Genomic DNA, 11,670 nt, shown 5'->3' with positions numbered 1-11,670 from the left:
AATGGTAGATCTTGTTACAGGACCTGAAGGAGGATCAGGAGCTGACCAACTAGACACAGTCGACTGAACGACGGTGCGTCGTTAATGTTAATATAGTAGTTAAATTACTACTTGTACGATGGAGTTGCATCTCCAGTACTATTGGATCATAACTATTTTGGAATAGTGCTGTGATCTTAGTTATTCAATGGATCTTTATGTATGAAGTATGTTTTAAGTATTGGGATATTTTCAGTTTGGTGCATAGTATTGCTAAAGAAAAAAAAAATTATCCGCTGCGAATATTGCATAATGTTAGATGCATGTTAGGATTATTGCATCTTATATGTCATGAACGGGGGCAGGTAACCTTGTGTTGCATGTCTCGACGCTTCAAATGTCCGTCCAATCCCAAACGGAATTTGGGGGCGTCACAAAAAGTCATTTTTTAGAATTCAAATTGAATTCCCTAAATTTCAATTCTAATTTAGACTAAAGTTATCATTGGATGCAAAAAGTATATTATTTTGTTTTATCTCATCTTATTATTATAAATTTTTAAATTTTTACTCAAAATATGATAAAAAATTTACTCTTTGAAATTTCAAAACAATTAATATAAAAAAAATAATATTCTAACAATATTTTATTTAACTTTTAACTTTCATCTCAACTTTTATTTCATTTCAACTTAAATTTAGTTTAGATACCAAATACTAAACTACCTTATCTCATATAGTCATCAAAATTTTCTCAAATTTTATTATAAAATATAATAAATAATTCATTTTTTTTAATTTTTAAAATAAATTAATATTAAATAATTATATTATAATAATATTTTATTTAATTTTTAACAAAATATCTCATTTCATATTATCTCAACTATATAACTTAACGTTATTATCCAAACCGATTTGAAGGCTTTCAGTAATAAATATAAATACCTTTAGAAGTGCTAGATTTATATAAAAAAAAAAAAAAAAAACACTATGACTATGATATGTTAAAGTTATTTAGAGTAATATTATATACAGTCGTAGAATTACAAACGTCACGCAATCACTTTGAAAAAAAATAGAGTTCACGATTAAAAAGTTAATTTTTTTTTTCATGTGAATCTTATATTAATTCATTTTTTTCAAAGTAACTGCACGTCGCTTACACAATCATGACTGTAAATATCATTTCTCATTTATTTAATATTAAAAAAATATTTCTAATCTAATCAAATAACACGTCAAATAAAATAAATTGTAAAAGAGAGACGTCAGGCCTTTGAAAGGACGTGTGTCAAAAGTCAACCTGCGGAACCCATTGCTCAACAACTTATATAAGAAAATAACAAAAATAATAAAAATAAATAGACGAAGGTCCCTCTCTGCTCTCAGGCAGAGCTGAGTAAAGAAAAAATAAGGTGCTGAAATCGTAAGCGGAGAAAGAAGCGGAGCCTGTTGATACGACCACGACAACGGATTACGCGACAAAACAACCTCGCTGCCTCATCTTTCAACTCCTCTCCTATTTTATCATTATCCTTTTTTTTTTATTTTTTAACGAACAGTTTCAACGCACACAAATTTAGAAGAAGCCAGAGCAGAGACAAATCTTGGAGCCTTCGAAGTCTCCTTCATTTGTTGATTCCGTAACTAAATCGGGAGCTGAAGTTGTTTTCCCCTGTTAATCTAGGTAATTACTTAAGTTGTTCTTGATTGTCAATTTAAGAATCAGTTCGCTTTTGTGTTGCTTGTTTCTCAAAGTGATCACGATATTTTTCCACCTGTGTTGAAGCTTTTACTCCTGCTAGTTTTTTAGTTTATTTTGGGGCTTAGATTGTCTGACTTTTTTAGTTTGTTTTGGTCGTAATGCAAGGGGATTTGGTTTTCTGAGCCGATTCGTTCAAATTTTGTTTAACTTTGCGTCTTCTTATGCATATGCATGCAATACATTCATGCATGCGTATATACATATTTATAGGAATAGACCATACGACCTTGTGAAAATTCTGTGTTGTAGATTATATGCTGTGCTTGCGACTTAGGGTTGCCATTCTGAATATCTTTCGTTTTGGATGCATGAGCAGTTTGGCGTTTGATTTTTATCGAAGGGTAAATTTTGTTTTAGGAGATCCGGCAGATGATGGTGATGTCTTTTACTTTAATAACACAAATGGTAACATATAAGAATAAATCCCAAACTTCCCTAATTCCCCTGACCAACATAGAAAAAAATAGAGAGGGTTATGACTATGTTTTAGTCATAATGCTCTAGGAAATTTGGATGATCAAAATGAGGTAATAAGTTAATTGTGTATTGATTTATTCTGTTACTTAGTCCTCAAATATTAGTTAGTTAGAAAAATGGAAACAATATGTGAAGCTCAATAAAGAAAAAAGCAAGTATTCTGTTAATTTATATTGAATTATTTCTTTATCTGTCCCATTTCATTTTGCAGGTGAAAGGTATAATTTACAACAAGAACATAGTAGTCACATAACTTAAAATATTATGAGTTGTAGCTGCTTTGGGGCCTTAAAAGTTAAGAGGGGAGAGAGCTCTGCTCATCGTGAAATAGTAGGTAGGGAACTTCCTTCTTTTCATATTTTGTATTCTAGAAACTGCCCTATAAATTGAGTTACATTATCTGTCTCTGTTATGTGTAATGCATAATATGTCTGCTTAATCTGGGAAATTTTTACCCGTTTGCCGTGATTGTTAATGTTATAACACTATTTGTTGACACACGAAACATTTTAAAGGTTTTTCATGAATTTTGCATGACTTTCTTGGCAGATCAAGTGAGTGCGATTTCTTCTTCTTAAGAGAGAAAGGAGAAAAGGGGGGGGGGGGGGGGGGGGGGGGGGTGTTTGTGGTCACATACTTAATGATATGGCTTTTGTGGATCTCTCCCCCTCTTTCCTCCCCAAGTTGTACTGCTTACCTGACACATGGAGCGTATAATAATTAAATATTTTGCTCACAGGTTCTTTATGCATATAGATGAGAACATAACCTGAGGCCATTGAACCTGAGCTATATCTTCATCAGCATTGCCCTTAAGGACTAGTCCTACAGCAAGTCTTACTGTTGTAATTTTTTTTTGTGGGGGTGGGGGGGACTTTGAGGTAGTTCTAATCAGCTTGTGAAATTTATTCTTATAACAGATTCATAGATTGGGAATCTGTTAAACAAGGGGCATTCTTTAAGGAGGCACATATATATGGACCCAAGTTCAAAACATCACAAATTTTTATACCTTGACCAACTGATGCATAGCCCTGTTCAAAGCCAGATGCAGTTTTATGCTTCCTTATTATGAGGATTTTCTGAGCATTATAAAAAAGAAGGAAAATTTCCTACGTATTTTTATTGTTCATCAAAAAGGAAAACTCTATCTATGGTGTAATCATGGCATTGTAGTCTACTCCAGTCTTATCACCAATAATATATACTAATTTACCTAAAATGAGAAGAAAAAAGGAAAAGAAGGAAAACTATCTAATAGTACTCACTAAACTTTTGCCATGGTGTCAGGTACTTGGCATGTTCATGTCTAATCAACAGAGGTTTTGCATTTTAGTACATTTTGATTGTGGTTAATTCTCCACCGATGTCTAAATCACATTTGTTCACTTACAGTACTGGCTCAATTTGAGACTGGCCCAGACTGTAAGAATGCGACATCCTGATTTGAACATCCCGATATGTTCTTTGCTGCCTTTACATCTGTTTGTCCTAATTCTGACTTGAAAAGGAATTATTGGCGTCTGCTGGGTTGTATTTCCATTGTATGTCAAATTTTTTCATTTGACTCGTATCAGACTCAGTGCCTGGGCTCATTATCTCATCATTACCATAAATTGGGAATAGCAGTGCATCCATTCTTTGGATTGTAACTCTCTGTTTATGGCCCCTTCCCCCCCCCCCCCCCCCCCCCTCCCTAATTTTCTTAAGTTTTTGTGCATTGCTAATTCTCTGTTTCATATTTATGATTTTCTTTAAGTTACTTCTTTTTCCTTCTGATGCATAGGGAGTTTGCCTGGGAATACTAAACATTTCTCCTACAATGAATTAAGGTTGGCGACAGATAATTTCCATCCAAGCAATAAATTAGGCCAAGGAGGTTTTGGAACTGTTTACAAGGTATCATAATTTGCAGATGATTGACCTTTCTAGTGTCGGAAAACTTGAACTTATTAAAAACATTCTTTAGAGTAGGGGTGTAAAATTTTCGGACTGAAAACTTGTTTGGTCAGTTTCGGTCCTCCATTTGTGGGACTGAATGGGTTTTGGTCCAGTCCTGGGGTGGAGTTTTTTCACCCCGGACCGGACTGACCAAACTACAAATATATATTTTTAAGTATTTTTTTATAAATTATATATTATTTTATATAGTAGTTATATAAGTGAATTATGTAATTTTTGTCTAACCTATGACTATTGACAATATAAAATGTTAAATATATAATTATTAATTAACTTATATCAATTAACTAATCTATAATTATCAGTTTTGATCTTGTACAATTTTTTTTAGGCTATTTTTAAGTAAAAAATGTACAAATAAATTTAAATTGTTGTATTATTCAAAATTATAAACATTGTGGGCTTTTTTACACTAATGGGCCGAAAATACACATTTTTTTCTATACTTCAAGAATGGTGGGCTTTTTTGTATGATCCCCCATTTGAAACTGGCGGACTGATATGGACTGACCAGACCAATAGCTAACAGTCCAGTCCGGTCCACTAGGGGTGATCGGTCTGGTCTAGTCCGGGAAAAGGATGGACCATCCCCTCTGATTGGACCAATTTCCACCCCTACTTTAGAGGTTCTTATAGAACTGTCGTGACATATGGATACTGCTGCTTACTCTTTTATTACCATACTACTACTACTACTACTATTGTTATTACCAGGTCTCCAGTGGTATGGGAAAACAACTTTTCATTGTTTGGTTTAAAATTTGATGCACCATGAAGAAAATTAGCCACCGCTGTGAATTGATTTTTCTGAATCTTTACTTCTCTATCAAAGAATATAATTCAAGCTCGATTTTCTTAAGTTGGATGTGTTTCTGGAGGTCAAACTTTGGAGAGGAACAAATATGAAAGTTTATATAATTACTGCAAAAGAAATCCAAAGATGGTTTTTGGCATCTAGTATTCAAAAATTAAAATAACTTTTACTTAATTAGTGCATTGATATTTTTCTAGGGAACCCTAAAAGATGGAATAGAAGTTGCTGTGAAGACACTTTCTGCCCATTCAAAGCAAGGATTACGTGAGTTTTTGACCGAGATTAATACCATATCAAATGTCAGGCATCCAAACCTGGTTGAGTTGGTAGGCTACTGTGTCGAAGGATCTCATCGGATTTTGGTCTATGAATACTTACAAAACAACAGCCTTGATCGTGCATTATTAGGTAATTCAGCATTAGTCTGCAAGATGGGCTCAATGTCTTCGTACCCAAATAAGGATTGAATATTTAATCTGTTTCCTAATGTTTTTAGGTTCAAAGAGTTCAAAGATCAATCTGAATTGGGAACAAAGATCTGCTATTTGCCTGGGCACCGCTAGGGGTCTTGTATTTCTTCATGAAGATCTTGTACCACATATTGTGCATAGAGATATTAAAGCTAGTAATATACTTCTGGACAAAGAATTTAACCCAAAAATTGGAGACTTTGGGCTGGCTAAACTTTTCCCAGATGACATCACTCACATTAGCACAAGAATTGCTGGAACAACGTATGTTATCTTTCAGATTTCTGGTTGACTGTGATTTCACATATGAAATTGTATATTCCTTGCATCATTAAATATTTACCTTTCGAAACTTGGTCAGTCTATAATTTTCCCTATTAATCAGCATCTCTGTAACCTTTATCTAATTTGAACTAGACGTCACTACATTCAAGGAAGGTATGTTAGGTTTGTGAGTCACCCAAATCATCTGGATCATATGATGATTTAAAAATGGTAGAAGGCCTTCGTTTTAGAGTTTATATTGAGATTTAAATTTTAGCTGGTCAGTGAAGGCAGATGCATAACTTGCTTTTACTTTGTGCAGTGGCTATTTAGCACCAGAATATGCCTTGGGTGGTCATTTGACCATGAAAGCCGATGTTTACAGTTTTGGAGTCCTTATACTAGAAATAATTAGCAGCAGAAGCAGTGCTAAGGCAAACTGGGGCGGGACAGAGAAATTTCTCTTGGAATGGGTATGTCCATTTTTTCGGTTTCCTACTTTCTACAAAATTGTCAGTAGCTTCTGACATCTGCTGCTCCCCTCATTAATGAGTTGGCTGGCTTCTTTCTTTGTACTAAATTATCTTTGTAGTTGTCATTGACAAGAAGAAGCTTACTTCAAGTTCAATGAGTTATGAATTTACTAAAAACAGTCAAACTTGCTTCTTCACTCACCCTACGGATTCGAACCAACATCACCTGCCATAACTAGTTTTACTTTTGTTAATCAACCTCGTTGCTCCATTGAACCTCAATCATAAGAATGGCTGAATATTTGGTGGGTGGTCTTATATTAAAATTAATATAGGGAGAAAGTTCGGGAGGAAACAGGTAATAACTACAGAAAATCCATACATTTTCTTAATTTTCCTTGTATAGATTTAGTGATGGCATATCCCTTTTATTGGTCTTGCTGTTATACGATTCCTCAACCTTTTCTTTAACTACAACCCTTTTTGCTTTATTAGGCATGGCAGCTGTATGAAGAAGAGAGACTCTTGGAGATTGTGGATCCGGAAATGCAAGGATTCCCCGAGGAAGAAGTAATTAGATACATGAAGGTAGCCTTTTTCTGCACCCAGGCAGCAGCGAGCCGAAGGCCGTTGATGAGCCAGGTTGTTGACATGCTCTCGAGGAACATCCGACTCAATGAGAAGGAACTTACAGCCCCAGGCCATTTCACGGTGTCAGGGGAGGCATCTTCCTCCAAGAAAGGGTCATCCTCCCACTATACCAGCAATCAGATGAGCTCTGTCCCCGTCACAATTACTGAAGTTACCCCTAGATGATTGAATAATTCCATTCCTAGGTGAACAGTGAATACGACTCAGCAAAAATGCAGTTACAGCTTGTTTTAGATACATATCCGGTTTTATATTGCTTATATATATATATATATATATATATATATATATATATATATATATATATATATATATTTTTTGGCCTTCGTATTGGGATAGAGCAGACTCATTATCTTCTATTTCCTTTGGTGCCGAAATGAATAAACCTGTGGAACACAGAGCGAGCAAACGATTCTTTGGCTTGAAGCACTACTTCCAACATAGAAGAAAGTTGTACCATATTGTCATGTTACACATAATGTAAATCTTTGGGTAATCAGTTCATGGCATCAAAACAAATTATGAGTATGCGACAATCCATTTGACCCTTTATATTTAATGTTGGTACAAAAAGAATAGTAACATGGTATAATACCGTGAAATCAATGACTACTTCCAATCCCATTCATAACAAAGCAACAAGCAATCCAAAAAGTGGGTTCCACTGAAAGCTGAATAGAATGGACACAACTTTTACACAAAACATATTCAAAACGAAGAGGAAGCAAAGGCGGAGTACAACAAATGAAAAGAAAACGTGTACGGACCAAAGCACTTCATATTTCTATGGTTATGCTGCAGACTGTTCCTCGGCAGCAACTTCTTGTTTGGAAGCTTGAGGAGTATCATTAGAGGCAGCATCTTTGGTCGGTAAAGCCGGCGCTCCTCCAGCTGCAGATACGGTTGCATTTGGAGATGCGTCTTTTCCATTTTTGGCATCTTTAACTCCCTTCCCGTCTTTGCCATCCTTAGCAGGTGCAGATGGGGGAGTTATCATGTGGGGAGGAGGCGTGTGTTTTAGCTTCACCAGTATTTGGCGCATCCTTGAAAGATCAGTGGGTTTCCCAGGCTTTGGGCCCTGCACAACTGTGATTGATGGCTTCTTTTCCTGATCTTTCTTGCCTCTTTTCTTCTCAATGTTTGGGATCTCATGAGGAACGAGCTCTGCTATTGCTTTCCAGTACTGTTTGTCTGCGTCTTTATGAAACTTCTCTTGATTAGCAGTGTATAACTGCGCCAGAGAGAGACACCGATAGTCAAGCATTGAGAAGACCATAACCAGAGTAGAAAATAGGGTGGCTAGGTTAGAAGCACTTCAACATTTACCTTTTCCCTTTCTCTGTTGTTCACCTTGTTACTCTCAACGTTCAGCTTCCTTTTCTCATAAAAAGCTTGCATATACTCCTCAGCTTCTATAATAATTTGGATTCTCATTTCTTTCTCCCTCTTCTCCTTCTCCTCAAGTTGAATGGCATTTTGACTGCACCAGCAAATTCATGGTTCTCCTTCCTTAAATTTAATTGAAAGTAATTCCAATCTAATTTAGAAAGACAGAAATATCTTCACATTTAAAATAAGTAAATAACATAGAGGATGTCCCCTATTAAAAAACAAAAAACAGATCAAACAAATTATTGTATCAGACAACTGACTTTTCAAAAGTTAACCCCCTTTCTTTCCTGCTACACCAGTGTCTGCCTTTATACATACGCTAAATAAACTTTGCAACTTACCTCATTTACCACATGTGGATGGAACTCGCACATAGGACAAAATGGTATGCTGCACCTGTCCCAGACCTAAAATTGGGCACCAAGCAATGATGATCTATGCTTCTGCTTGAAGGATATAATACAACAATGGTTCACAGCTGGTTCACAGATGTTATTAGATTTAAATTTGTTTAATCTTTTTCCTTTCGACCAACAAAGGAAATACCAAGACCCACAAAATCCTATCCCTTCTATACATGACATCTCAAGACCTCCCTGCAAGAGATGCTACGGTCCCCGGTTTGGATACAAAACCAATCTCAACTCATCTTAACTCATCTCATTTAATTATTACAACTTTATCAAATTACAAAATATAATAAACAATTCAACTTTTTTGAATCCCAAAACAATAATAATATTCTAACAATATTTTATCCAACTTTCATCTCAACTCGTCTCATCTCAACTCACTATCCAAAGCACTTGCATAACATCCAAGATAAATTTCTAATGTTAAAGAAAGTAATAAGGTTTGCCTAACTCATCCAAGAAATTAAAATAAAAGAAGAAGAAGAGGAAGAAGGTTTTCTAGAGTCAGCAAGCCCATAGTTGTAACCACTGGGAATCAACTAAACATAAACCCAAGGTATGTACTCTTTCACCTTCCCTTTGGCTAAGACCCAAAGTAATTTAGGAATCAACCACTAAAATACCGATAGTATTACACAGTTTAAGTTCCAACATCTTGCTTCACGAGTCTGTTGTCATCACAAGTAATCACCCCACATAATGTCCAAAAACAAAACTAGTCAAGATTACAATTAGAGTTTCCTTGAAATCATTGTAAAATGGCAAGAACTTTTTCCTCCACGTAACATGGGATTTCATTCACCAAGTTTAAATTCATCAAAAGAAAAGCTCAAGCCACCTTTACTCTTATACTCTGAAATGACTTATCAAAAATACGATTAGAGCTTCCTTGGAATCATTACAAATGCCAACAAGTACTTATAAAAAAATAAGAAAAATTCTAAACATATGCCCACAAACCACACACCACATTTTTTTTTTAATTTTTTTCTTTTACCAAATGTTTGGTATATGGATAATGAGTAAAATAATTCAATTAGTATAAGAAGAATAGATTTTTTAAAAAATTAAAAAATTTAAAAAAATATGGTGTGTAGGTTTATGTGTAGCAAAGCTCAAAAAATAAATGCCAACAACTCCTCCACGCTACCTTCCCATAGATGGGTGTTACACACAAGGGACTGCTTTTATTTCTGTCCTTATACTGGATGGCATCTTCGAACTGGGGAGGGATAACATTTCCTTCAACGGGATCATGAAACATCTTTCTCATATTTCTGATCCTATGTTTAAAGCAACTCCAGCTGCTTACGTGTGAGGAATCCTTACTAACCTAGACTAACGAATATCACATGGACTCAAAAAATAAATTTAATTCTGAAGAGACCCCTCAGCATTATATGTGACATACGGATCTAACTTTGCAGAGCAAAAAGAAAAAGAAATCTGCGTGGCACAAAAACAGACTAGATACACGGTTTCGTGGTAAATCGTGCATGTACATGCAGGTATGCCATATTTTATCTGTTCCGGATCATAATAAATTAAGCCATCAACTAAGCATTCAACTAAAAAATTAGACCAAGAAGACATTAAACTGCACTTGTCTAAAACTGAGCTAAATTCGTTTAAATATATTTTCATAGACGATCAAATCAAATGAACGCCTACTTTCTCTGCAAAAAGCACAACTTCGAAGAAAATATTTAAGTACACTTCGATGCAAAAGTTGCAACACCGGATCAACTGAACAGCCAAGAAAGAACAAGAATAAACTCTAAGAAATTGAAATTGTCAAGTGAGATCAAAATAATTACAGATCTACGGAGATTGAAACAAAATTCATCTTAGATCTGACAGTTAACAAATCAAAGAACTCAATTCTTAAAGAAATCCGATAAAACAGTAAGAAACTAATTAAAATCCTCACCGCCTCCATTCGCGAAGAGCGAACCCTTCCTCATGCTCCATCTCACTCGGCGGCGGGAGCACGGGCCCATCCGAGACAAAAACATCGTCACCAACGCCGTAACCATTTCCGTTCTCCACATGGATCGGATCGTACGGAGACTGGGAGTAGCCAGAGTTTGGATCGTCGAATGAAAATATCTCCGGCGAGGCAGATGCGTGGTCGACGGCGACATCACCTTCTGCAGGAAACCCTCCGGAGAAGTCTCCTGCGGCGGCTGGGAAGCTGGAGTAGGCTCCGGATCCGAAGCTTCCGCCAGTGAAGTTATCGTCGTGGTGGTCGTCGACGAAGTGACGAGTTGAAGCGTTCACGTTCATCTCCTCGCCGTACTCGTCAAAGGAAGACATATCTCTTTCTCTCACTCTCTAAAAAACACTCACTTTCTCTCTCTAGAAATGTTTCTCCCTCGGTGCCTCCTCCTCTGTAGAATGCAAGAGCTTTTGCTGACTGGAGAGCCTTCCAAATTTTATAAACCACCCTCGACCTTCTTATATAGTTGCCACGGAAAAGCGAACGAAGGTACTGTAATTGTCTTGCACTGACTCTTGCCAGGCGGATCGATTTGTACCCTGTCCTAACTTTTATTGATACTAAAACGACGTTGTTTCTTGTAGACTTTTACATTCTTTTTTTTTTTTTTTGGCTACAAGGCTTGAGCTCGTGCTTAGAATTTTGTCGGTAAACTGATAAAAAAAATTTATAGAATTTTCCATCATCCAAACACGATATAAACATTCAATGAAATCTCTCCGAATTGTAGATATTGATTGGATTGAAAAATGTTAAAAAATCTCAATCCCTCTCTTTTGATTTCTTCATATGAGTTGAGATGAATTAATATTATAGTTAAAAATTAAATAAAATATTATTAAAATATATTTTTTAATATTATTTTTATTTTAAAATTTAAAAAAATTGAATTATTTATTTTATTTCGTGTAAAAATTTTAAAAATTTATAATGATTAGATAAAATAAGTTGAAATAGATTATAAAAATAAATGAGACATTGATGTCTAAATTTAAATACATCACTTAAC

The 11,670-nt window shown here is 35.3% G+C and overlaps 2 protein-coding genes across 4 annotated transcripts; one reads left to right on the top strand and one right to left on the bottom strand.

Moving 5' to 3' along the window:
- The first annotated feature begins 1,246 nt into the window (after positions 1–1,246).
- On the top strand, positions 1,247–7,385 carry LOC122279093 (cold-responsive protein kinase 1-like). 3 transcript variants are annotated; one of them, XM_043089431.1, is made up of 8 exons: positions 1,247–1,668; positions 2,063–2,151; positions 2,435–2,557; positions 4,010–4,122; positions 5,197–5,407; positions 5,496–5,733; positions 6,056–6,206; positions 6,702–7,385. In XM_043089431.1, exons 3-8 carry the CDS (start codon positions 2,488–2,490, stop codon positions 7,020–7,022), a joined length of 1,104 nt encoding a protein of 367 aa, XP_042945365.1. In that variant the 5' UTR covers positions 1,247–1,668; positions 2,063–2,151; positions 2,435–2,487; the 3' UTR covers positions 7,023–7,385. The 3 variants fall into 3 exon arrangements, with proteins under 3 accessions (XP_042945365.1, XP_042945364.1, XP_042945366.1); XM_043089430.1 differs by lacking the exon at positions 2,063–2,151 and having other exon boundaries at positions 1,252–1,668; XM_043089432.1 differs by lacking the exons at positions 1,247–1,668; positions 2,063–2,151 and adding an exon at positions 2,255–2,273.
- LOC122279094 (clathrin light chain 2-like) lies at positions 7,377–11,121 on the bottom strand. Its single transcript, XM_043089433.1, has 3 exons — positions 10,593–11,121; positions 8,184–8,337; positions 7,377–8,088 (listed from the first exon to the last, which is right to left on the bottom strand). The coding sequence occupies exons 1-3, from the start codon at positions 10,976–10,978 to the stop codon at positions 7,648–7,650; spliced, it is 981 nt and encodes a 326-aa protein (XP_042945367.1). The 5' UTR covers positions 10,979–11,121; the 3' UTR covers positions 7,377–7,647.
- Between the last annotated feature and the right edge of the window lie 549 nt (positions 11,122–11,670).

This window comes from Carya illinoinensis, chromosome 10 (genome assembly GCF_018687715.1).
Source record: "Carya illinoinensis cultivar Pawnee chromosome 10, C.illinoinensisPawnee_v1, whole genome shotgun sequence".
In the NCBI taxonomy this organism is placed as follows: Eukaryota; Viridiplantae; Streptophyta; class Magnoliopsida; order Fagales; family Juglandaceae; genus Carya; species Carya illinoinensis.
Note: the sequence above shows the minus strand (reverse complement) of the source record. Positions and strands in the feature narration are given on the sequence as shown.